This window comes from Ceratotherium simum, chromosome 2 (assembly GCF_057802395.1).
Source record: "Ceratotherium simum simum isolate JZ-2026a chromosome 2, ASM5780239v1, whole genome shotgun sequence".
NCBI classification, from domain to species: Eukaryota; Metazoa; Chordata; class Mammalia; order Perissodactyla; family Rhinocerotidae; genus Ceratotherium; species Ceratotherium simum.
This window is the reverse complement of record NC_141901.1, coordinates 17,603,617-17,631,406: the sequence shown is the minus strand read 5'-3', so window position 1 is coordinate 17,631,406 and position 27,790 is coordinate 17,603,617. Positions and strand designations below refer to the sequence as shown.

Here is a 27,790-nt window from a genome sequence, read left to right as displayed (position 1 = left end):
GCACAGAACTTGATATCCTGAGACTCAACAAATAAATCTTTCTTCCAAGTAAAGATTTGCCAATTTTACTTCTTTTTCTACTTTCAAAATTTATAACCTTATCTTGGTTTACCAAAAGCAAAAAACAAACACACCAAAAAACCCCTATCTATTCATCTGTGCCAAAATAGGGGGCTTTATCTTCACTGCTTTGCTATAGATTTGTTTACCTCCAGGATGGAATCACGCTCACCCCCTCTGGTTTTCCTCTAGAATGATAGGTCAATACTTTACTTGCAACTTCTGCTTGTGGCCAAGATGAATTTATATAAGGGTCAGATTTACCCTCCCGCCTTAGGCAAGAAAGCAAGACATAATTTATGAAACAAAGATTTTCAGGGAGACAGTTTTCCTTCCCAGTACAACTCTCTTTACAACCCATGGGTGAGGGACACTCAAACTTTGCATTCGGCTAACTCGCTTTTGTATCTAACTCCAGTCTAGTTGATTGGGGGGGGGGTCAATCGACTTGAGCTTGAGTTCAAGTTCCACCAATTGGACAAGTTCGTTAACTTCTCTGTGTTTCACCTGCCTCGTTAGTAAAATGGAACTATTTATTGCTACCTTATAGAGATTAAAGAAAATCCTATTTTCAGGGTGGAATAATGTTAAACGAGAGGATATATTTCACATATAAGTGCAAGTGTCTTGCACTTGGCTTCTTTTACAACTATTATATTTTGGATTCATTATTGGTGTTCTCTGCTTTCACTGTCTCAACATTACCCCATATGGCTGCTGCTCTGTTCTGCTCTCTCAGGGGCCTCACATAAGACAAGCCCTTTCCCCAACTATTCATCTAAGATACTAAAGGGAGAAGGAAATAGTATCAGGAGAAGGGGATGCATACCAGGAGAGACTTTGCCGTGGAAGAAAGTCTTAATTATATTTTCAGCGAGAGATTTATAAATCTTTTCATTTGTCTCAATACTGATCTGCTGTATAGCTACCAGGAATTGCAACGGGCTTTCGGCCTTCCTTTCTTTGAGGAACTCCCTGAAGAACTCCAAGTGGTGTGTATTTAGGAGGACTTCTGTCAAGTTTCTGGAAAACAAGAAACATTGGTGGCGAGAAGGGGATGGCGACCCTGGATTCTGCTCCCATTAGGGAATGGGGAAGGGCATCTCCCAGGCTGTGGGGCCTTTAGCCATGTGTGAAGAGCAGGGTGAGTGAATTGGTTACTCTCCTTGTTTCCTTGGAGATGGACTTAAACTTTTATGTATCCATCCTGAGCTTGATCCAATCATTTGACAGCCCCAATGGAAGAGGAGAGGAGGTATTTTAAAGGGGATAATTTTTTTTCAAGGAGACTCTCTTTTTACATTATGGATTCAAAACAACCCCTAATTGGCAGTCATTTCAGTGAGGCGGAGCATAAGTGATCAGCAGTTATTGGTCAATATTTCTAAATTTCCTTTGGTGATTTCTTCTTTCACTATTCCTTAAGTATAGGCGCCTCTGTTTCATCCTCAATTCTCTTTACTTTTGCCTTATAATTTTTTTCCCTGAGTAATCTCTGCTTCCCTGTGGTTTCAATTTTCATTGATATGAGGAAGTGGTTTCAATTCTCATTGATACAGTGAAACTATATCTCTAGTTCCCATGAGCTCCGCTTCAAAATGTCAGCTGCCCTTTTAACCTCATCTTTATGTCATAGTTATTATTTACACTTCTCCACACACCTCTTCAAGTTGTCCAACTTTTTCTTCCTCCTTAATATATCTATTTAATTAAGTATGATGTTAGCTATAGGGTTTTTTTCCAATTATTTTATTGAGGTCATAATCGTTTATAACATTGTGTAATTTCAGGTGGACATTATTATTTATCAGTTTCTGTATAGACTGCATTGTGCTCACCACCAATAGTCTAATTTTTATCCATCACCATACATATGTGCCTCTTTACCCCTTTCACTCACCCCGTAACCCCCTTCCCCTCTGGTAACCACTAATCTGTTCTCTTTATCCATGTGTTTGTTTGTCTTCCACATATAAGTGAAATCACGCAGTGTTTATCTTTCTCTGTCTGGCTTATTTTGCTTAACATCGTACTCTCAAGGTCCATCCCTGTTGTTGCAAATGGGAAGCTATGCATCTTTTATAGATGCCATTTATCAGGATGAGATGCTTCCCTTCTATTCTAGTTTTATTGAGAATTTTTATCATAAATGGGTGCTGGATTTTGTGAAATGCTTTTAATGCACCAATTGAGATAATCAGGTGAAGTTTTATCCCTTATTTTATTAATATGGCATATTGTATTAACTGATTTTTGGATGTTAAATCAACTTTTCATTCCTGGGATAAATCTCACTTGGTCATGCTGTATAATCCTTTTTATATGTTGCTGGATTTGGTTTGTTAATATTTTTTTTGAATATTTTTATATCTAGATTTGAGAGAGATATTGGTCTGTAGTTTTCTTTTCTTATGATATCTTTGGCTTTGGGATCAGGATAATACTGGCTGGCCTCATAGAATAAGTTAGCAAGTGTTCCTTTTTCCTCTATTTCATCAAAGAATTCATGAACTATTGGTGTTATTTATCCTTTAAATATTTCATAGATTTCTCCAGGGAAGCCATCTGTGTCTAGACTTTTTCTCTGTGAGAAGATTTTAAATTACTAATTCAATTTCTCCTCTTGTTATAGATTTATCCACATTTTCTACTTCTTGAGTAAGTTTCAGAAATTTGGATATTTCTAGAAATTTATCTATTTCATCTAAGTTGTCTAATTTTTTCCTTGCATTTCCATATAATTTTATTAATTTCTTAGTCGAGTCGGTGGTTATGCCCTCTACTTTGATCCAGATTTTGGTGATCTATGTCATCTCACTTTTTCCCCTTGGTCAGTATAGCTAATGGTTATCAATTTTGTTGCTCTTTACAAAAAGCCTACTTGTGCCTGGATTTTCTCTATTTTTTTCTTTTTATTTTATTGATTTCTACTTTAATATTTATTATTTACTTCTTTCTACTTCCCTTGAGTTTAGTTTGAATATATCATCCCACCACCTTTGGTCCCCATTGTTTTTGATGTAAAGTAAACTTTAATCTTGTTGTAGTACCCTTGAATATGATGTCACTTTTCTCATGCAGCATTTAAGATTTTCCCTTTGTTTTTCACCAGTTTGACTATGATGTGTCTAGGCGTGGATCTCTTTGAGTTTAGCCTACTTGGAGTTCATTAACCTTCTTGGATGTCTTTTTTTTTTTTTTTTTTTGCTGAGGAAGATTCGCCCTGAGCTAACGTCTGTCGCCAATGTTCGTCTTTTTGCTTGAGAAATATTCGCCCTGAGCTAACATCTATACCAGTCTTCCTCTATTTTGTGTGTGGGTCACTGCCTCAGCATGGTTGCCAACGAGTGGTGTAGGTCCACTCCCAGGAACTGAACCTGGGCCACAGAAGAGAAGAGCACCAAACTTAACCACTAGGCCACAGGGCTGGCCCTGACAAAGATATTGTATGTCTTGATTAAGGATTTTAACAAAATTTGAGAAGTATTTAACAATTATACATTCAAAAATTTTTTCTCTGGGCCGGTTCCGTGGCTTGGTGGTTAAGTGCGCGCGCTCCTCTAGTGGCGGCCCGGGTTCGGATCCCGAGCATGCACCAACGCACCACTTCTCTGGCCATGCTGAGGCCGCATCCCACATACAGCAACTAGAAGGATGTGCAACTATGACATACAACTATCTACTGGGGCTTTGGGGAGAAAAAGGAGGAGGATTGGCAATAGATGTTAGCTCAGAGCCAGTCTTCCTCAGCAAAAAGAGGAGGATTAGCACTGATGTTAGCTCAGGGCTGATCTTCCTCAAACACACACACAAAAATTTTTTTTCTGTCCCTTTGTCTCTCTTTTTTGTCCTTCTGGGACTCCCATTATTTGTATGTTGGTGTGCTTGATAGAATCTTTCAGGTCTTTGAGGTTCTGTTTATGTTTCTTTATTGTAGTCAAGTCGAGAAAGTGGAAAACATACCTAAAAAATAAAGAGCAGTAAAAAATAGTACATGGTAAAGGCTTGGTGTTATATTTTAGGGATTTAGTGTCAGATGAGAGGGAAGTCATAGCAGACATACATCTAGAGAACTTTTTGTGAGGTGGCACTTGTGCTGAGGTAAGTGGAAAGAAAGGTGAGTGGGTACTCCCTTTCTTTCCACAGAAAAAAAGAGCCACAGAGTCTTTGCCCATCAGTGGGACCTTACCAGAGGCTGACTCTAGGATTGATTATAAGGGGGAGAGAAATGAAGTAAGGAACCAGTTAGGAGGCTACTACGGTAGTACATAATCCAGAAAAACACAAATAGGCAAGGATACACATACAAAGATGTTTATTGTGATACTATTTATAGCAATGAAAAATTAAAGATAGTGTAAATGTCCATAAAAATATATAGTTAAATAAATCATGCTACATCCATACTATGGAAGGAGGTAGACCTATACACACTGACATGAAAGGATGTCCATAATAGTTTGTTAAGTTACAAAAGTTATTGTATAATATATATTGGAAGGTGCCAATTTTATAATATAAATAATGATTTAAAATACAAAGTGCGTCTGTGCATGATGTATGATATGTGGAAAAAAGTCTGGAAAACTTCACACAGAAAGATAAATTTAGGACTAGACATGTTGAGATTAAAGAGAGCTTGTGCCTGGGGATAGTACTACAGCCAGATCCTATGTCTTACCTGGGTCTCACTGAAGGCTTCCTTACACCAATTCTTCTAGGGAAGGACATTTTCCTGTGTAAGGGTGAAAGCATCCTTGGTTCTCTGTCAATTTCCACTGTAAAATCTAACGCAAAATCACAAAGTTGGGGAATACCACGTTATAAAGAACATTGCGGAGAATAAGAAGGGACAAAGTAGCAAGGACATTTATCATACGTTGAGTGCCTGTGGAAAAACCACAGTCCCACAACTGCTGCCCTCTGAGGCCATCAGTGCTGAGAAGTGACAATTCACTTCAGAAGCGATGATTTTTCACCCCTGACATTAATAGCAGTCCAGGCTGTATTATCTAAGTCTGTTGGCCATTAGGCTGTAGGGGAGCATAATTTGCTACCCCAAAAAGTGTCTCTTTGGCTTGACTATTTTTAATAACAAAAGACTCAGGAACGAACTTTGACCTTCCCCCTAACTACCTAAAAGAACTTAAGATAGAAGGCCTGTTCCAGGAAGGACCTATGACCACAGATAACTATAGTATCATATGAACTAGGTGTGGTAGACAGGGAGGAACCTAGCAAGGCCCATTTGATCAAAGTCCTCTCCATGTCTCATTGTCTCTGCAAAGCATGGCAACATTTGTTTACCAAACATTTGCTTTTCCTACTCCATATGAATTGCCTTCCTCCCCTTTGCAGTCCCAAACCACTATTCCCAACATCTTCTTTTTTCTTTAGCTGAAGATGATATTTAAGGTGGTGGCTTTGGCCATTTTGGCAAGTTATTCAGTTTTCCTGGGTTTCTCCCGTGTATACAGGTTATTAAACTTTGTTTCATTTTCTCCTGTTATTCTGTCTCATGTCAATTTATTCTTAGACCAGCCAGAAGAATCTAGAAGGGTAAAGGAAAATTTCTTCTTTCCTTACAAGGCCTAGAGCCCACCTTCCTCAGAAGACTGCTGAGACTGAGTCCATCAGACTTCTTCTCATTTCAACACCAAATGTCGTCCCTCCCCCAATCAACCATTTTTACTAGACCATACTCCACATGACATTCAGTCTTTCTTGACACCTCTGCTATCACATCCTAAACCCTTCCCCTTGCCCTCTGCAGCTCATGCTTTGTAATCAGCAACTCTGAGATTCTTGATCTCTTCAGTAAGAGTTCCCTCTACCTTCTTGCTTTAGCTGAAACCATTCTCTTTCCTCAGGACACTGCTTCCACTGCAAGCTTCTTAAGCAGTATTCTATCACACTATACACAATTTAGAGTGGGTGTCTGGCTCCCTATTGCAATTTAGAAACAATTATTTCAAAAAATGTATTAAAACATTACTATTAAAGAATAATAGATTCCAAGGATCTCAGTATTAGAAGAGCCCTTTGAAGTTAATATTGTAGAAGAAAACATAGATTATCAACTCATTAAGGGTAGGGATGGTGTATTACTCATCTCACCCCCAGAAATTAGAACATGGCCTAGTAATATAGTCAATGCTTAAAAATGTTTATTAAATGGGATGTACTCCCACAGGAATTTTTTGCATGGTTTGGTAACACTTTCAGTGACAGCGTACAAAAAGGATTGAAAATAATAGAAATATATACTGGATCTAAATAAGTGCAATTGAATAGGTGAAAAAATAAAATCCAAATTATAGAAGACTAGATATCAAAACCCTCCAAAGTTGGGGCCAGCCCGGTGGCGCAAGCAGTTAAGTGCGCACGCTCCGCTGCGGCAGCCCGGGGTTCGCTGGTTCGGATCCCGGGCATAGACCGACGCACCGCTTGGCAAGCCATGCTGTGGCGGCGTCCCATATAAAGTGGAGGAAGATGGGCACGGATGTTAGCCCAGGGCCAGTCTTCCTCAGCAAGAAAAAGAGGAGGATTGGCAGATGTTAGCACAGGGCTGATGTTCCTCACAAAAAAAAAAACCTCCAAAGAAACCAAAAAAAAGCTCCCAATAAAAAAATACCTAGCAATTTTGGATTAAAAACTCCATGTTTTAAAACTCATAAGCAAGCTTGTAAGAAATTAAGACAAAACAAAATAAAAACATAGACATTAGAAACAAAGAGAATGTTAAAAACCAGAAAGGTAAGCTGACACCAATACTTTAACTGCCCTAGAGGCATTTGCAGTGTTGAAGCCATAATAGGACAGAAGACAAAGCCATAGGCCTTGAAGACTAAGTCCTCCCATTTTGTTTTATTTTTTCAAGATAGTTTTGGCTATTTTGGTGTTCCTTGCAATTCTATGAGAGTTTTTGGACCAGCTTTTCCATTTCTTCAAAAAATCATTGGGATTTTGATAGGGATTACACTGAACCTACAGATCGCTTTGAGTAGTATTGCCATATTAAGTCTTCTAAACCAAGGGCACAGGATGTAGTTGAGTTTATTTAGGTCTTCTTTAATTTCTTTCAGCAACTTCTATAGTTCTCAGTTTACAAGTCTTACATCTCCTTGGTTCAATTTATTTTTAAGTATTTTATTCTTTTTGATGTTATTATAAATGGAATTGTTTTCATTTCATTTCACATTGTTCATTGCTAGTGTATAGAAATACAACTGATTATTGCATGTTGAACTTGCATCCTGCAGCTTTGCTGAATTCACTTATTAGCTCATTAGCTCTAATAAGTTTTTTGTGTGTGGATTCTTTAGGATTTTCTATGGATAAGATCATGTCATCTGTGAATAGAAATAGCTTTACTCCTTCCTTTCCGATTTGGATGCCATTTCTTCTTTTTTTCTTGCATACATGCTCTGGCTATTTTTCCCAGTATAGTGTTGAATAGAAGTGGTGAAAGAAGGCATCCTTTCTTGTTCCTGATCTTAGGGAGAAAGCTTTCAGTCCTTCACCATTGGGTTTAATGTTACCTGTGGATTTGCCCTTTATTATATTGAGAAAGTTCTCTTCTAGTTTTAGTTTGTTAGATGGTTTCATTATGAAAGAGTTTTGGATTTTGTCAAGTGTTTTCTTGCATCAATTGAGATGATTTTTCCTTCATTCTAATAATGTGGTGTATTACATTGATTGATTTATTATGTTGAACCACCCTCGCATTCCTGGGATAAATCTCACTTGGTTACGGTATATAATCTTCTTAATAGTCTGCTGGCTTTGATTTGCTAGTATTTTGTTGAGGATTTTTGCATGTATGTCCTTAGGGAATATTGGTCTATAGTTTTCTTTTATTGTGATATCTTTGGTTGGATATCAGGATAATGCTGGCCTCATAGAATGAGTTAAAAATGCCTTCTCCTCTTCTATTTTTTGGAAAAGTTTGAGAAGCGTTGGTGTTAATTCTTTAAATATTATGTAGAATTCACCAGTGAAGCCATGGGATCTTGGGTTTTCTTTGTTGGCAGATTTGTGATTGCTGGTTCAATCTCTTGTTATAGTCTTTTCAAATTTTTTATTTCTTCTTGAGTCAGTTTTGATAGTTTTTACATTTCTTGAATTTTGTCCATTTATCTAGGTTATTTATTTTATTGGCATACAATTGCTTATAATGTTCTCTTATAATCCTTTTTATTTCTGTAAGGTTGGTAGTAATGTCTCCACTTTCATTTCTGATTTTAGCAATTTTGAGTCTTCTCTCTTTTTTTCTTGGTCAGTCTAACTAAATGTTTGTCAATTTTGTTTATCTTTTCAAAGAAAAAACTGTTGGTTTTGTTGATTTTGTCTTCTCTATTTTGTTTACCTCTACTATAATCTTTATTATTCCCTTTCTTCTGCTAACTTTTGGTTTAGCTTGCTCTTCTTTATCTAGTTCCTAATGGTATAAGGTTAGGTTATTGATTTGGTACCTTTTTTTTTATTATTTGCATTTATGACTATAAATTTCTCTTTGAGCAATGCTTTTGCTATATCCCATAGGTTTTGGTATGTGACGTTTTAGTTTTCATTTGGCTCAAAGTTATTGTACTTTTCAACTCTAGAATTTCTATTTGGTTTCTTTTTATCATTTCTCTCTTTTTATTGATCTTCTCTATTTGGTGAGATACCACTCTCCTGACTTCCTTTAGTTCTTTGCCCGTGGTTTCCTTTAGCTCTATGAGCATATTTAAGATAGTTGTTTTAAAGTCCTTGCCTAGTAAGTAGAATGCCTGGGCTACTCATGGACAGTTTCTATTGATTTCTTTTCTTCCTGCAAATGGGCAATACTTGTTTTTTCTTTTTTGCATGATTCATAGTTTTTTTTTGTTGAAGACTGGACATTTTGAACATTATAATGTGGCAACTCTGAAAATCCAATTCTCCTCTCTCCCTGGGGTTTGCTGTTGCTGCTTTTGTGGGTGTTGTCATTTGCTTGTTTGGTGACTTTTCTCAACTAATTTTGCAAAGTCTGTATTCTTTGTCATGTGTGGCCATGGAAGTCTACGTTCTGTTAATTTTGGCCAAGTAGTGTTTTGACATTCTCCTTAGATGTAAAAAAAAAGAAAGAAAAAAAAATTACTCCACTAGTCTTTGCAAATTGGCTCTGTGTTGGGGTACTCTTTCAATGCTCAGCCAGGCCATTTACAACTCTTTCTTAGCCTTCACTTCCTGCTTCCTTGGACCCTGAAGTTCAGCCAGAAGTGAAAGTTCTGGGTCTTCTCATGCCTTTTCTGAGCATACATCCAATTCTGGGCAGGTGCATGGCTTTCTTGATTTTCTAGTATATGTGGGAGCTTTAAAAGTTCTTATTACCCTATGTATCTACTTTTACAACCTCATCTTTCTCCAGCTTTTTGGTCTGTCTAATGTTGTCCCAACTGTAGGCCCTAGGCCCAGGCTGCTGTGGCTGATACTTGTGCCTTTAAATGCTTTTGACAAATGTCACTTGGGAAGCCTCCCAGCCCTAAAAACACTCCAAGTAGGGTAAAACAAAGGCTAATCCTTGTGCCAGTCCTTCAGGGACCCAAGAGACAACTTCAGGTTGAAACAGAGAACCACAATTCTTTGAAAATAAGATCCATTTTGCTTTCTTTGGCACTAGCAACCTGCATCAAGAATGTGGGCTGCTGTCATCATGCCACCACTAGTGGGCGGTGGGGATTAGGGGATGGTAGGTGGACAATTTAAAATGCCACAGAACATTCTTACCATAATGCAGCCTCTTCTTTCTTCAATAACCTTTCCCCTGGTTGTTGTAAGTTCTTGACCAGCTTCCAAAGTTCTATAAAACTCTGAATCTGACCATTTTGCCACATCCTTAGTTGTTTTGTGGAGGGATGCAGGCCTGGAGCTCCCCACTTGCCATTTTCTGTGATGTCATTCCCTATTGTACCTTTCAATCCATGAATTTGGTATATTACTCTATTTATTTGTCTTCTTTAATTTCTTTCAATAATGTTTTATAGTTTTCCATGTAACATTATTGTGTATCTTCCATTATATTTGTTTCTAGGTCTTTGATGTTTCCTGATAGACTTGTAAATGGCATAATTTATTTATTTTATTTGGTGAGGGAGATTGGCCCTGAGCTAACATCTGTTGCCAATCTTCCTCTTTTTGCTTGACGAAGATTGTCACTGAGCTAACATCTGTGCCAATCTTCCTCTATTTTGTATGTGGGAGGCCAGCACAGCATGGCTTGGTGAGCAGTGTGTAGGTCTGTGCCTGGGATCTGAACCCATGAACCCTGGGCCGCTGGAGCAAAGCACGTAAACTTAATCACTATGCCACTGGGCCAGCCCCAGCATAATTTTTCAAGTTTCATTTTTTAATTATATCTGGCATATAGAAATAGAATTGATTTTTATATATTGGTTTTGTGTTCCACAACCTTCCTAAATTAAGTTATTAATTCCAAAAGTTTATCTGCAAATTCTTTTGATTTTTATACACATACAATTATTGTTTTAGAATATTTATACATTTGATTTTCTTTCATTACCTCATTGCTCTTGCTAGGTCCTCCATTACCCTTTTGGATAGAAATGGTGTTGCCAAGCACCCTTGTCTCAACCTCAGAGAGAGATTTAATTATGAATTTAATTTATTTAAAATATATAGGACTTTCAGATTTTCTATTTCTTATTGTGTCATTTTAGTATGTTCTATTTTCTACAAATTTGTCAATTTCATATATGTTGACATTAGGTTGTTTATAAGACATGTAATGTTGGGTGCAGTATTCCATATATGTCATCTAGGTGTATTTGGCTAAGCATGTCCGGATTTTCTATATCTTTGCTGATTGTTTTGGTTTACATTTCTATCATTTATCAAAAGACATATTTTCAAATCTCCCACTCTATGGATTTTTCTATTTATGTTTTTAAGACTTTCAGTTTTTCCTTTATATTATTTGCACTAGATACAAGCAAATTTGGAATTGTTATGGCTTCCTGGTAGAGTAATTCTTTATCTCTAGTAATGCTTCCTGCTTTATGGTCTACTTTGTCTGATACGATTATAGTCATCACCTTTCTTTTTGACTAGTGTTTGCTTGTTATATCCTTTTCCATTCTTTTATTTTTTAATATCTCTTTGTTTTATATTTAAGGTGAGCCTCTTTTAAGCAGAATCTCTTTTTTTTGTTATTTTTGTTTGTTTTTGTTAAATCCAATTTGACAACTGCCTTTTAATTAGAATGTTTAGTCTGATTACATTTACTATAACTTCTCATATATTAGGTTTTAAGTACTACCTTACTATTTTCTATTTGTTCCTAAATACCATTGGCTTCTAAATACTATTCCCTAAGAAAAGGAACCACACTCTCTGGAGAAACAGCTTAGCAAATTGATGATATTGGAGCCCTTCTGCTCTGGGAAGGGGCAGCAATTTATCTTGACTGGAACTGACATGTATTCCTACTTGCAAGGCCTCAGTCAGCATTGCTCTCTGGGGGCTTACAGGTGTTTGATTTCCTGAATGGGATCCCACATAGCATTGCCTTTGAACAAATGATATACTTAGAGCACAGGAGGTTGGCATGGGCATGTAATGATGGGATCCACTAGTTCTATTACTATAATAGCTATGGCCTGGGAGAGCAACGGAGCCATTTTTTGAAGGTGTAGCTGTGACCAGCTTAGAAATGATACTTTGGGAAAATGAGGCATCATCCTCCAGGATAAATTGAAGAACATTATAAGGTGTTGTGTCCTCAATAAGTAGAATACACAGGTATGGGAACCAAGAGATGAAAGTAGGAGCGATTTATTTACCATCGGTATCAGTGACTGACTTAGGGAATTTTCCAACCTTTACAACTTTAGGTTCTACGGGTCTACACCAGCACTGTCCAACAGAAATATAATGTGAACCACATATATAATTTTAAATTTTCTGGTAGTCACGTTAAAAAAGCTAAAAAGAAAAGGATGAAATTAATTTTAATAATATATTTTATTTAACCTATTTTTACCAGCCACATTTCAAGGGTTCAATGGCCACATAGGGCTAGTGGCTCCTGTATTGGACAGTGCCAGTCTAGAGATCCTGGTGCCCAGTGGGGGGATGCTTCTACTAGGAACACAGTAGGCACTCAGTCACTTCAAGATCCTTATGCCAAGAGGCCAGCAGACAAGCAAAGGAGTCACTGTACTGGCAGGGTAATTGACTCTGATCATCAGGGTCATCAGTAACACAGCAGGGGCAACGGAGAATTCGTTTGAACTCTTGGTGTTCCCCTGTCCAATTTTGATGCTAAATTGGTGAGTGTGCAGCCACAGTCTGAGAAATCATGATGACCGGGGCTCAGGTCCCTCAAGGGTGAGAGTCTAGGTCATCCTGCCAGGAAAGCCCCCCCAAGACCAGCAGAGACACTAGCTGAGCATGAAGGGAATCTATGATGGGTAGCAGAGGTGGGGGAAGAGAAGTGCTCCTTGTGGTTTCCAGAAAGCTGTAGTAGTGTGGGTCAGCCTTTCTAGTAAAAGTCCCCTAGAAAAAGAAACCAACCAGATTCCTAGAGGAGCTGTTCCAAGATGTGGTGAAATTTCCATACAAAGCAAGTGGACAGTAATGGGTGCTGTGGTGCACAGCTCAGATCTTCCCTTTAGGACCAAAGCACTCATTCCCCATGGTGGCCTGGAGTGTTGGCTGCAGACAGCTCGCAGCTGAGGCCCCTTCAGGGTGCTAAGGGTGCTGCCTGACCCAACGTTATATCCTCCCCAGGGGCAGCCACATCCCATATGAATCAATGTGGAGGTAAAAAAATCCCTTGCCTCAATGAGGGACAACTCTGAAGGGCCATCCAACTCTAAAGGGCATCCTGTAGAGCTTCCTGTGGGATCTGCTGAAACCTACTGTAATTGCCTTGCAGTTCAGCATCTACCTCTACCCAGGCCTGCTTTCCTCCTTCCCTTACAGATATTATTCCCAAGAACACATACCAAAAAACCTCCTTCCACACATCTCTGACTCCAGGAAACTTAACAGAAGAAATTTTCATTAATGCAAATCTGCATTATTTAAAACCCTGGAGTGATAACTAGGTAAGAAGGTAAGAATTAACAATTTTCATCATCATCCTCATTCATTTATAATTGCATCTCATTTTCATGATGCCTTTCTATGGCTTTGTAGGAGAAAATGAAAACAACAACATGGTCATTCTCCCCCGACCATTCCTCATTTCTAATGAAGCATGGTTCCTCTTTTTGCTTATGCCCCTTGAGTTTGAAGATTCTCTCTTGCCTGGTTGTCTCAAATCTATCCATAAGTTTAAACACTTACCTCTTTTAGGTGCTTTTTCACAATATATTTTGTAGTCATCGCTGATCTTCTCTATAGCCACCTTTGGATACTTACAGCAGAGTTCCTCAAAGGACATTTTCTCTATCTCTATCAGGTAGGGAAAAACAGGAGTAGAGTCTAGTTGCCTACTTTGGGTTCAAAGATTTCATGTACTTTCTTGAAAATATTGCCTTTAAAATGTTATTTAATTAGGACAATAGTGTTTTAACGGAATATTTACACAAGGAATACAAGTTCCCTAGGCCAAATTAGGAGCAAGGAAATACAGAGTCCCTTCCCCTCCAGAATGGGAGGATTCTGCCCTTCTTGGGGACACCTGACTCATGCAGATTTTCTGCCTGAAGGACACTAGGGTAACTGAGATATGACTCTGAAAGGATTGTTAACATATATATAAGAAGTAATTCATCCAAATGAATATTAACCCCTTCAAAGCAGCCATCTGTTGTGGGGAGGAATTGCAAGTGCATTTCAAACATTCTGCTACTGCTTCAAAGAATTTGATGCACTTAGGCATAGCATACGGCAATAACATGCTAGGACTTTTCTCTTTCTTGGCTTTGTCTTTGGGAATTACTTTCAGAATTGACAGCTCAGATATCTGAATATCATTAATAGTTGCAAATCATGAGACTGAATTTGAGAGTGAATTACTTTGAGAGTGAATTACTTTTTCTAGAAACAGCCATACATCGTTTCTAGTCATGCATAGTGAATTGAGAGGGAATACCTTTTTGTATCCAAAATTAGGTGGGACAGTAAGACTGAGACAGCAAGGGAAGTTTTGACTATGTCTGGGCAGTGAAAGCAAATTAGCAGCACTTTGCCTCCTACCAAGGTGAAAACACTCATTTACATTGTGAGTTGTGAGGTTTAGAGTAAGTCTAACTGCACACAGTTCTCCTGGAACTCTCCAGGGCAGTCCAGTGCTTTCTGAGGTTATACTGGTGGAGTCTAGAAAGAATACTGGGGTATGGACCCACAAACGTCAGTTGTCGTTATGTCACTGTTGTCATTGTCATCTCTCCGCTAGGGGAATCTGGTTGTAAATTGTAAGAGCAGTGGACTATGCCCACAGTGGATCCAGGTTTATGGTCTTGGATCAATCCTTCCCTTGCTGAGCAACCTTGGGCAAGTCTTTTCACCCCTCTGGGACTCATTTTCTCCATATGAAAGCTGAGAGTATTCTAGCTGTGGTGTTTTCTAAGTTTATGGTGCAGCCTGAGTAGAGGCATGAGCCTACTAGGAGTCAGGGCCCTGGGTTGGGTTGCACAGGAGGCCCTTTGTCAGGTCAGACTTGCATTCCAAAAAAGCAGTGGTGGAGGAAGTAATGATGTGTGCTGGGGGAAGGGAGGCGGCATCTCCATGGAGGATGGTTCCACTCTTCCTGGCCATCCCTGGCACTCCATGGCCACCAAAGCAATGCCTGTTGCCCGGTATGTGTGTGGTGAAATTTACCAGTCACCCTTTCTTCCACTTTTTTCTTGATTTCTGGAAGAGGTTCTGGAATGTTCGAGATACCCTGAGGAAAATTTACCCTGAGATAAAATGGAGGGCTTGTTCATGCTAGATTTAAATAACTCATGCCCAAGCATGGCTCCAAGGGGCAAGCCTCCAAGGCATCTTGTTTTGTATATGGAGTGTACATCAAAGTTTTAAGAGTTGAAGGTTACATTTTTTAGTGTAATCTAACAAGTACTAGTTATTGAGCACCTGCTTGCTGTGTAAATGTATTACCTCTAATCCTCTCAACAACCCTGCCCAGTAGGGGCCATTATCCTCACTCTGTAGATGAAGAAATCAGTCTCAGAGAGTTGAAGTAACTTGACTAGGCTCACAGAGTGAAGGGGTGGTGGAACTGAATTTTCAAAGCTTTTGCTTACTTCTACTCTATCTGTGTTTTTCAAAGTGTAGGTCATGACTCAATAGCATGTCAAAAAATACACTGAGTCATCACCAGCTTTTACAAAATGAAGTAGAATAGAATAGAGAATATTATAATACATCATCTTATGTAATGAGGGAAAGTGCTTTATGAAGATTATTTCCCATACATATGCACACACATATATACGGGTATATGATTCCTGAAGTCAAATGTATTTATTGTGGATTGACATTTGAGAAACAGTGCATTACTCTGACTGCCTCAGCATAGATAATTAAAGCAACTTGTTCAATTTGAATAATAATGGCTAAAATTTATTGGACTTTTACTATTGCCAAACATCGTGCTAATAGCTTTCATAGATGATCTTGGGTCATCTTCACAACAAGCCTGTTATTATTCCCATTTTACAGATGAGAAAACTAGGTCTTAAAGAGAGGTTCAATACATTGCTCAAGTTCACAGTCACTGGTAGAGCTAGGATACAGCCCCAGACCTCTGGGCTTGTGCTCCAAACCACTTCTCTCCACTGCCTGGGGCTAGTGTGCGATGTTGGGGCAGAGGGGTGGCCGTTAAAATATATTCACAAAAATGCTCTGGGCCTGATTCTGGGGGAGGTGTGGTGAGGTAAAACATGCTTCTCAGATGCACAAAATGAAGTCTGCAGTGTAACTGTGGTGATGCTTTGATGGGCATGAGTCTGGCCAAACTTGAGTGCCAGTAGGGGCCTCTGTAGTCAGTCAGTCTGGATTTAGATCCTGGCTCTGCCACTGACTGTGTGACCTTGGGAATGTCACTTATCCTCTCTGTGTGTCAGTTACTCAGCACTTACCTCATAGGTTATTTTGAAGATCAAATGAAGTAGCCTTTGCATTGCACAGTGCTCACACATGGTAAATAATCACTAAATGTTAAATATTAATATTTCCCAGTTGCCTATATGTAAGGGTCAAAAAAATTATGGTGACTGCCCTTACCTGCAAGAAACACTGGAGACTTTGGTTCTACCTGGAGAGACCCGCCTTGTCTCAGGTCCTCAGTAGCTATCTTTTGCCACTGCATAGAATCCATTTCTTCCATGTTAGCCAAACCTTGGCTTAGCTCCAGAGATGCCTCAAACCTCTTATAAAGAAGAATCTTCTCTTCTTTGCTTATAGATTCTCTTTTACGCCACCTGGTGCTGATGAACCTGGTCTCCGTCTAAGAGAAGGGGGTGGGGGACAGACAATATTTGCTATAGGAACTAGACCAGGAGCAAGATTTTTGAAACAGCCCAGTCCTCCTGTGCCTCCCTGCCACACAGACTCATGCTGATTGTTTTTAATTTGCTAAGAACCATTGCTCCTTTACACACCAACCCTGTCCCTCTTCTAATCAAACTCATTTTCTATAAAGGAGAAATTCTATATGAATGCAACTTCTTCAAAGTCAGCTTATGCACTTGAATCTTCTTCCTTAAGAGGTTTATCTTTAGAACATCAGGGACCATGTCAACCCTCAGTAGCCTCTAGGACAAATCGAAATTTCATTTATTTTAACAAATAAGGCTTCTAAAAAGGCAGTTACTTTCTTTTTTTCCCTCAACCTCATGATCCCTTGCCAACTCAAAGTCCCTCCTACTGTAAAAGTGAGAAACCAGCAGTCCTCTTCATCCAGGAATTCATCATACCGGGGGCTGAGCATCTGAAATCCAAACACAACATAAGTGTTATGAGGTGGGGCACAACTTGCTGCATCTCTCCTACTCGTGTTCACTTGAGAGAAGAGCAGGCTGCAGATTCTGGATTCTCTAATTTGGAGATATGATGGAGCAGCAAACACTAGCCATGACCAACCAGGAGGCATTCCTTTGCCTTTCTGAATATGGCAGCTCATGCAGCCTACCTCTGAATCTCAAAGAATAGTAATCAATATTTATTTAAGAAGAGATATGATAAATAATTTACTGAAGGACAGTTACCTGACATCTGCAAACTTCTTTGTTCCTTTTCAAAGTACTATCTCATCTGATTCTCAAAATGGTCCCCAAAACCAAGCATCTCCTTTTGATGTGTTTACTCTTAATACCTCCCACTTGAAGACTTTATCCACTTGTGAAGAATATTTCATTACATTAAAACAAACAAACTAAAAACAATAACAACAACAAAAAACCTATGAGATAAATTAACCTAGGTTTATTTATCCCTACTCTTACTTTCATTCATTTTTTATTTGACAAATAGTTTCTGAGGGCCTCCCATGTGCCAGGTGCTGTGCAAATGGCTGGGATGATACAGATAAATATGCTACAAGTCTTGTTCTCAAAGAGCTCAACTTCTAGCACGAAGAACAGCAGTATGTCACATGTTATGATAGAGGTAGGAACAAAGTTCTTCGGGAGCAGAGAGGAGGGAACAATTACTTCTGTTTTGAGTCTAGGAAGTCCGGGAAGAATTCATCAAGCCAGGGAGACTTAAACCAGAATTTGCACCTTGCAAGGTAAGTAGGAGCTCACCTTATGGAAGTTGAGTAAAAGGTGTTCCAGGCAGTGGGAAGAGTTTAAGCAAAGGCACAGAGATGGGAAAGGACAAGTTTGAGAATGATGAGTACTCTAGCACAGTTGAGCTGTAACATTCTCGCAAAGAGTGCAGAGACGGGGCAGTGGCAAGAGATGAGGCAAGGAAGGCTGGTTGGGACTATACATGAGGGACTTGAATGCCTTGCTAAGTAGTCTAGGCATTACTTTGTAGACAACGAGTCGGCCAATCATCATTTTTAAAGAATGTAAGATTGTCTCCACAAACCGCCCCGGTCATGTTGCCAAAAGGTGAGTTTAAAATTAGGAGTTTTAGTAACTTTATCAGATCTCCCGGGATCCTGGGAAACTAGAGTGAAGTATATTCGTGAAAGAATTCGACTCTGTGATTGAATGCTAGCAATATATAATGTCATATAATGTTATTGACTAATGGATGAGCTTTAAATATATGTATTAATAAGAATAAATACAATTTGTGAAATGAAATGAGCACCCTACTAATGTCCCTCCCAGTTTAAATGATTTATTACTCTATCTAATAACTAATGAATAAAGGACCAAATTGGTTTCTTTTTTTAAATTGAAGTCACATGGGTTTATATCATTATATAAATTTCAAGTGTACATCATTATATTTTGACTTCTGTACAGACTGCATCGAGTTCAACACCAAAAGTCTAGTTGCCACCCATTGCCATACATATGTGCCCCTTTATCCCTTTTGCCCTCCGCCCACTCCCTTCCCCTTTGGTAACCACCAATCTGTTCTCCATATCTATGTGTTTGTTTGTTTATCTTCCACATATGAGTGAAATCATATGGTATTTGTCTTTCTCTGTCTCACTTATTTCTCTTAATATAATATCCTCAAGGTCCATCCATATTGTCACAAATGGCAAGATTTTGTCTTTTTTATGACTGAGTAGTATTCCATTGTATATATACATACCACATCTTCTTTATCCATTCATCTGTTGAGGGGCACTTGGGTTGCTTCCATGTCTTGGCTATTTTGAATAATGCTGCAATGAACATAGGAGTGCATATATCTTTTTGAATTATTGATTTCATGTTGTTTGGATAAATACCCAGTAGGGGAATAGCTGGATCATATGGTATTTCTGTTTTTAATTTTTCAAGGGATCCCCATACTGTTTTCCATAGTGGCTGCACCAATTTACATTCCCATAAGCAGTGTACAAGAGTTCCTTTTTCTCCACATCTTCCCCAACACTTATTATTTCTTGTCCTTTTAATAATAGCCATTCTGATGGGTATGAGGTGATATCTCATTGTGGTTTTGATTTGCATTTCCCTAATAATTAGTGATGTTGAACATCTTTCATGTGCCTATTGGCCACTCTATGTCTTCTTTGGATATGAGGTACTTTCCTCATATCCTCTGCCCATTTTTGATCGGGTTGTTTTTTGTTGTTGTTGTTGAGTTGTATAAGTTCTTTATATATTTTGGATATTGACCCCTTATCAAACATATGATATGCAAATGTATTCTCCCATTTGGTAGATTGTCTTTTCCTTTGTTGATGGATTCCTTTGCCATGCAGAAGCTTTTTAGTTTGATGTAGTCCATTTATTTTTTCTTTTCTTTCCCTTGTCTGAGGAGACATGACATTCAAAAAGATACTGCAAAGACTGATGTCAAAGAGCATACTGCCTATGTTTTCTTCTAGGAGTTTTATGATTTCAGGTTGTACACGCAAGTCTTTAATCCATTTTGAGTTAATTTTTGTCTGTGGTGTAAGACAATGGTCTACTTTCATTGTTTTGTGTGGCTGTCCAGTTTTCACAACACCATTTATTGAAGAGACTTTCCTTTCTCCATTGTATGTTCTTGGCTCCCTTGTCGAAAATTAGCTGTCCATAGATGTGTGGGTTTATTTCTGGGCTCTCAATTCTGTTCCATTATCTGTGTGTCTGTTTTTCTGCGAGTACCATGCTGTTTTGATTACTATAGTTCTGCGGTATATTTTGAATTCAAGGAATGTGATATCTCCAGTTTTGTTCTTTTTTCTCAGGATTGCTTTAGCTATTTGGGGTCTTTTGTTGTTCCAAAATTTGTTCCAAATTTTGGGATTCTTTATTCTATTTCCATGAAAAATGTCATTGGGATTCTGATTGTGATTGCATTGAATCTGTAGATTGCTTTAGGTAATATCGACATTTTAACTATGTTTACTCTTCTAACCCATGAGCATGAAATATCTTTGCATTTCTTTATGTCTTCTTCAATTTCTTTCAACAATGTTTTATAGTTTTCAGTGTACAAGTCTTTCACTTCTGTGGTTGAAAATATTCCAAGATGTTTTATTCTTTTTGTTGCAATTGTAAATGGAATTGTAGTCTTGATTTCTCTTTCTGCTATCTCGTTTTTAGTGTATAGAAATGCAACTGATTTTTCTATGTTGATTTTGTACTCTGCAATGTTACTTTATTTGTTAATTATTTCTAACAGTTCTTTGGTGGATTCTTTAGTGTTTTCTGTATATAGAATCATGTCATCTGCAAATAGTGACAGTTTCACTTCTTCCTTTACAATTTGGATCCCTTTTGTTTCTTTTTCTTGCCTGATTGCTGTGGCTAGGACTTCCAATACTATGTTAAATAGGAGTGGTTAAAGTGGGCATCCTTGTCTAATTCCTGTTCTTAGAGGGATAGCTTTCAGTTTTTCACTATTGAGGATGATATTGGCTGTGGGTTTGTCATATATGGCCTTTATTATGTTGAGGTACTTTCCTTCTATATCCATTTTATTGAAAGTTTTATCATAAATGGATGTCAAATCTTTTCAAATGCTTTATATGTGTCTATTCAGATGATCATGTGATTTTTATTTTTCATTTTGTTAATGTGGTGTATCACTTTGATTGGTTTGTGGATGTTGAACCATCCTTGCCTCCCTGGATTAAATTCCATTTTATCATAGTGTGCAATGCTTTTAATATATTGTTGTATTTGATTTGCTAATATTTTGTTGAGGATTTTTGCATCTATGTTCATCAGAGATATTGGCCTGTAATTTTCCTTTTTCGTGTTGTCTTTGTCTGGTTTTACTATCAGGGTAATGTTGGCCTCATAAAATGAGTTGGGAAGCATTCTATCCTCTTCAGTTTCTTGGAAGAGTCAACAAAGGTAGGTATTAAATCTTCTTTGAATGTTTGGTAGAAATCTCCAAAGAAGCCTTCTGGTCCTGGACTTTTGTTTTTTGGGAGGTTTTTGATTAGTGTTTAAATCTCTTTACTTGTAATTGGTCTATTCAGATTCTCTATTTCTTCTTGATTCAGTTTTGGGAGGTTGTATGATTCTAAGAATTTATCCATTTCTTCTAGGTTATCCAATTTCTTGGCATATAGCTTTTTATAGAATTCTATTATAATCCTTTGTATTTCTGTGGTGTCCATTGTAATTTCTCCTCTTTCATTTTTGATTTTATTTATTTGAGCCTTCTCTCTTTTTTAATTAGTGAGTTTAGCTAAGGGTTTGTCAATTTTGCTTACCTTTTCAAAGAACCAGCTCTTAGCTTCATTGATCTTTTCTATTGTCTTTTTAGTCTCTATTTCATTTATTTCCATGCTGAATTTTATTATTTCCCTCCTTCTACTGACTTTGGGCTTTGTTTGTTCTTCTTTTTATAGTTCTTTTAGGTGTAGTATTAGATTGCTTATTTGAGATTTTTCTTGTTTCTTGAGGTAGGTCTGTATTACTATATATTTCCCTCTTAATACTGCTTTTGTAGCATCCCATAGGTTTTGGTATGTTGTGTTTTCATTTTCATTTGTCTCCAGGTATTTGATTTCTTCAATGATCCAACAGTTGTTCAGTAGCATGTTGTTTAGCCTCCACGTATTTGCAACTTTTCCAGCTTTCTTCTTGTAGTTGATTTCCAGTTTCATACCATTGTGGTCGGTAAAGATGCTTGATGTGATTTCAATCTTCTTAAATTTATTGACTTGTTTTGTTTCCCAACATATGGTCTATCTTTGAGAATGTTCCATGTGCACTTGAGAAGAATGTGTATTCTACTGCTTTTGGATGAAATGTTCTATATATATCTATTAAGTCCATCTGGTCTAGTGTTTCATTTAAGGCCATTGTTTCCTTGTTGACTCTGACTCTTGATGACCTATCCATTAACATTAAAGTCCCCTACAATTATTGTGGTGTTGTTAATTTCTCCCTTTAGGCCTGTTACCAGTTGCTCTATATTCTTTGGTGCTCCCATGTTAGGTGCATATATATTAATAAATGTTATGTCTTCTTGGTGTAATGTCCCCTTTATCATTATATAATGTCCATCTTTGTCTCTTGTTACATGTTTTTGCTTGAAGTCTATTTTATCTGATATAAGTATGGCTACACCCACTTTCTTTTGGTTGCCATTTGCTTGGAGTATCATCTTCCATCCCTTCACTCTGATCCTATGTTTGTCTTTAGAGCTGAGATGGGTTTCCTGGAAGCAGCATATTGTTGGGTCTTGTTTCTTAATCCATCCAGCCAATGTGTCTTTTGATTGGCGAATTCAGTCCATTTACATTTAGGGTTATTATTGATATATGAGGGTTTAATATTGCCATTTTATCTTTTGTTTTGTGGTCATTCTATATTTCCATTGTTTCTTTTTCCTCGTGTTTCTGTCTGCCATTTCAATTTGGTGGTTTTGTGTGATGTGTTTCTCAGTTTCCTCTTATTTTATGTTTTGTGACTCTGCTCTGAATTGTTTTGTGGTTACCATGAGGTTTGTATGAAAGATCTCATAGATGAGATAGTCCTTTTTCTGCTAATAGCATCTTATCTTTATTTGCCTATGCAGGTTCTGTCTTTTCCTCTTCCCCTTCTATGTTTTTGTTGTCGCAAATTATCCCTTTTGTTATCGTGAATTTGTTACCAAATTGAAGTGGTTATAGTTATTTTTAATGCTTTCTTTCTTTTTAGCCTTTGTGTTATAATTAAATGTTTACTAACTTATTCTGGTATAGAGTTGCAATTTTCTGATTCTGTCTATTTATCACCTTGCTAAAAGCTTTGTAAATCTTTGCCTTTTTGTTTCGAGTAGGAGGCTCCTTTCAACATTTCTTGTAAGGCCAGTCTAGTGGCAATGAACTTCCTCAGCTTTTGTTTGTATGAGAAAGCCTTTATTTTTCCTTCATATCTGAAAGATAACTTTGTTGGATAGAGTATTCTAGCCTGACAGTTTTTATCTTTCAATATTTTGAATATCTCATTCCACTCTCTCCTACCCTGTAGAGTTTCTGCTGAGAAATCCGCTGATAGCCTGATGGGGGTTCCTTTGTGAGTTATTTTCTTCTCTCTGGCCACCCTTAATATTCTTTCTTTGTCATTGACTTTTGACAATTTTAATATAGTGTGCCTTGGAGAAGGTCTTTTGTGTTGAGACAGGTAGTTGTTCTATAGCTTCATGTACTTGTATATCCAATTCCTTCTCTAGGTTTGGGAAGTTCTCAACTATCATTTCTTCAAATAAAATCTCTCCTCCTTTCTCCCTCTCTTCTCCTTCTGGGATACCCTTATCCTTATATTGCTTTTCCTAATTGAGCTGGATATTTCTTATAGAATTTCTGCATTTTAAAAAAATCTCAGTTCTCTCTCCTCTTCCACCTGAATCATTTCTAGATTTCTATCTTTGAGCTTGCTAATTCTCCCTTCCATATGGTCTGCTCTATTTCCAATGCTTTCTCATTTATTTTGTTCTTTAGCTCCAGAATTTCTGTTTTTTTTTTTTTTTAGATTTTCAATCTGTTTGGTGAGGTACTCCTTCTGTTCATTAATTTTATTCCTGATCTCATTGAACTGACTTTCTGAGTTTTCTTGTAACTTGTTGAGTTTCTTTTGAATTGTGTTGAGCTATTTTGAATTCTATGTCAGTTAGATCACAGTCTTCTGTGACTTGAAGCTTGGTTTCTGGAGAGTTGTCATTTTCTTTTTGTGTTACCATGTTACTGTAGTTCTTAACAGTGCTTAATGAGTTGTTCCTCTGCTGGCAAGTTTGTAGTAAACACCTTTCTTATTTCTGTAGGGCTTTGTTTACTTTGATTCTGAGCTGGTTCTGGTTCTATTTGAGAGCCTGCACTTTTCAACCTCCCCTGCTTCTGCCAGAGGTGTTGTCAGGGCCCTTGTTGTGCCGCTTGTGCCTCTGAGGTTTCTGGTACCTTGCTGCTTGCAATGTCACTGTAGCTGTGGGTGTCACCACCAGGGTCACCAGCCTGCAAGCACCTCTGCTGCTTCAGGGTCACCTGGATCGTGTGTTCTCCCACTGTGGCAGGGGGAGGGGGAGAGCAGGGGGGCGGCTGGAGTCACCAGCACCTCTGCCACACCTGGGTTCCTTGGGTCTACAGGCACTGCTGCTATGGGTGGGTGGGGGTCCAAAGTTGCAGGTGCCTCTGCAGCTGGCAGGGGACCAGGGTCGTGGGCTCTGCTGTCACTGTTACCTGGCTCTCTGTAGGCTCTCCGTGGGCTCGGGCACTGTTGCTTTGTGTGCCGCCTGCACTGTTGCTCCTAGGTTATCTAACGGTGCTGGCAACACTGCAGCCAGGGGCACTGGGTTCGTGGTTGTCTCTGCTGCTGTCAGGTGGGCCAGGTTTATGGGTGAGACTGCCACCACCACGGGAGGAGGGGTACCTGGGTCAAGAGTGCTGCTGGTGTCCCAAAGCCTCTCGTCTTCAGTGCCTGTGTGGTCCCTGGAACCTTATGTAATGGACATCGCCACTTTTGCTGGGGGCCCAGGATCTTGTATGAAGCCCCCACTGCTGGCAGGGCCGCTGTTGGGGGTGCCACTGCCAGGGGTTGGATAGTGGACACTGCTGAGTTTCCTGAAGCCTCAGGTCCTGGGTGCCACCCACCACTGCTGGGGGAGCGGTAGGGGCTGAGCCACAAGTGCTGCTGTGACATCTGCAGCCTCTGGTCTCCAGCACTTTTTGGAACCTCAGGTCACAGGCACTGCCACTGCTCCCAGGGGTGTCAAGGTTTTGGATGCAATTCCCACTGCTGGAAGAGTCGGTGTCAGAGGCGCTGCCACCGGGGGTGGGTGGTGCTGGGTCACAGGTATTGTCACAGTTCCTGGAGCCTCTGATTGTGGGCCTGCAGTGATTCCTGGTGCATCCAGGAGTGTGGGCTGCCTGGATTCTTAGGGCCTCTATTGTGGGTGACACCTCAGTTCCTGGGGCCTCTGGTTGCAAGCACAGCTGCAGTTCCTGGAACCTACAGTCTCAGGAGCTGCCACCACTGCTCCCCTAGTTCTATCACCTCCAGGAGGTCCAGTCCACCCACCTTCAGTTGTATATAGATGTATGGATAACTCAGATGTTGTAGTGTGCCATGCAGAGGGTCCTCTCTTGGTCTATGGATGAACTGCTGGTTGTAACTTAGAGGAGAGAGACTAAGGGAACAACTCACTCTGCCATGATGCTGATGTCACTGTCTCCAAATTGGTTTCTTAGAAACAATGCTTAATAGAGCATTTTCCATTAAAAGAAATAATCAGATAAGCATCAAAATAATCATAGTAAATAATAAACATAATATAACAATATCTAAAAACTCTATAATTGCTTTTTTTAAATCTGACATACTATTTTTATTTTTTATATTTTCTTTTCTTTCTGTAATTGTTTTTTGTTAGAATGTTGTAAGGTTTCCTTCAGAATTGAGTTTGTCCATCACTCAGTGAACCCTCCTGGCCCCTCCTCAGATCAGTGTGTAAAGGGCTGGATAATAAATATTTTAGGCTGTGTGGGCCATATGATCTCTGTTGCAACTATTCAACTGTGCAGCTGTAGCACATGACAACACATAAACAAATCGGCACAGCTGTGTTGCAATAAAATTTTATTTAGGGAAAACGAAATTTGAATTTCATATAATATCCGTGTGTCATGATACATTCTTCTTTTGATATTTTTTCTGCCATTTAAAAAATATAAAACCATTCTTAGCTTGCTGGCCAAGCAAATACAAGGTGGTAAGCAAGACTTGGCTCCCAGACTGTAGTTTGCTGACCCTGCAATAGACTGAGCAGGAATCTGGACACTGGCTCTGCACTCACAGTAGTGAGTCCTTAGACATCGGTCTGTCATCTGCACACTGAGAGGAGAGGCTGAGGGAATCTTGAAGGCCTTGTCCTATTCTAAGGTTCTATGAGTCTGATAAAGGGTTGGAAGAGGATGAATGTTTGTGTATTTACTACTTGCCAGATACCAGACACACATTGTCTTTCTTTGAGGGAGACATTGTGATCCCCACTGCATCAATGTGGTGATAAAGGTCAGAGGGACCCAGCAACCTTCTACCTAAGATCAAATGATTTGAAAATGAAGAATCTGGAATTCAAATTCACTGCTGTCTGCTCGCCTCAGTAAAACTTAGCATCCTTTTTGTATCTTCGGTCTTACTCTCTTTCTTTTAAAAAATTTTTTTATTGTGGTAAAATATATAGAGAGGAAATTTGCCATGTTAACCACTCTAAAGTATACAATTCAGTGGCATTAATTACATGCATAATGGTACAAAACTCTCACCACTGTCTATTCCCAAAACTTTTTCATTACCCCAAATGGAAACTCTGTACCCGTTAAACAACAACTCTCCATTTTCCTCCCCCTATCCCCTGGTAACCTCCAATCTACTTTCTGTTAGATTTTCTCTTTATCCAATTAAGGAACTTTTAGTTTAATTTCCTGTCATCCTAGTTGGTCTCTTGCCAGTGTCTATGGAACTCCTTACTCCTGCCACCTTCAGCACCTTCTCTCAATCCTCCCCTCTTCAGTTAGAACCAAGAGCAGATTTTTATGCTGATGCTCTATCTTCCACGTTCACACCCTCTTCTCTCTTTGCCTTTTATAGTGTAGTATCCTCAACACATCTATAAACTCATTAAATTCACAATTATAATTACAAAATATGATTTTGTCCTAATTCTCATTTTACATATGAGCACAAAGAGACCTCGAGAAATTAAAGAATTTAGACTTCGAGTTTGTCCAAGACCATATAGCCAAACGGTGACAGAGCCAGGACTTAAACTTAAAAACTCTTTCCTCTACTCCATGCGGACTCTGTTTCTGCATCAGTGTGTCAGAAGTCAGGAAATAGACATATCGGCTGACATGCTATCAACATTCAACAGAAGTTGATTGGATAATTGAGGATGGTTGAACAGATGAATGACAATCAGAGTTCTCACAGAGTCACTTGTCTCAAACCAGAAAAGATAGGCTTGGGCAAGGCCCAAAGAGAGGCCATTTCCGATTGGGATTGATTGATTCAACAAATGTCTATTGGGCATGGATGTCTATCAGCGCTATTGAGCACTGAACTCTACACTGCCATGTAGTGTTCTAGATGCTGGGGAGACAGGAGTCACAAAACAGACAAAAATCTCTGCCTCATAGGGAGAAAGAAAATAAGCAAAATAAGTTAAATATATATATATCTACATATTATGTATATATTTAAAATATAAAACAAGTATACTATATGTGTATATAATAGATGCGTATTGTATATGCATATGCATACATGTACATTGTAAGGATTATACATGTATTTTGCATAAACACATACACGCACAGAGTATAGGTATGTATGTATATACTGAAGGATGGATGGATGGATCTAGATAGTGATAAGTGCTAAGAAAATGCGGATAGAGTTGAAATTTTACATGAATGGGCCAGGAAGGCCTCACTGAGATGACTTGAGTAAAGACCTGAGGGAGTCGGGACTCAGCCATGCAGGCATCTGTACGTTACACACAGCAGGAGCAGCACAGGTGAGCTGGCAGTGTGCTTGGCATGGCCAGAGTGATGAGCACAGGGGCAGAGGAAGATGAAGCCAGAGAGGGGAGGTGAAGTACAGATCGTGTAGGCCTTGTCAGTTTTAGCAAGGACTTTGGATTTTACTGGAGACAGAAAGCCCTCTGTTTTCAAGGTCCT

General features: G+C 38.8%; 1 protein-coding gene across 1 annotated transcript in view; it reads right to left on the bottom strand.

The window, feature by feature from the left end:
• The window catches only part of RGSL1 (regulator of G protein signaling like 1), a 57,340-nt gene that overhangs the window by 14,800 nt on the left and 14,750 nt on the right, over window positions 1-27,790 (bottom strand). Inside the window, exons 8-12 of the mRNA XM_087418502.1 lie at window positions 16,925-16,987; window positions 16,282-16,504; window positions 13,396-13,503; window positions 4,742-4,847; window positions 890-1,083 (exon numbers count right to left, since the gene is read on the bottom strand). Of these exons, the coding sequence (XP_087274628.1) occupies window positions 890-1,083; window positions 4,742-4,847; window positions 13,396-13,503; window positions 16,282-16,504; window positions 16,925-16,987 (694 nt within the window). The remainder of the gene's footprint in view (window positions 1-889; window positions 1,084-4,741; window positions 4,848-13,395; window positions 13,504-16,281; window positions 16,505-16,924; window positions 16,988-27,790) is intronic.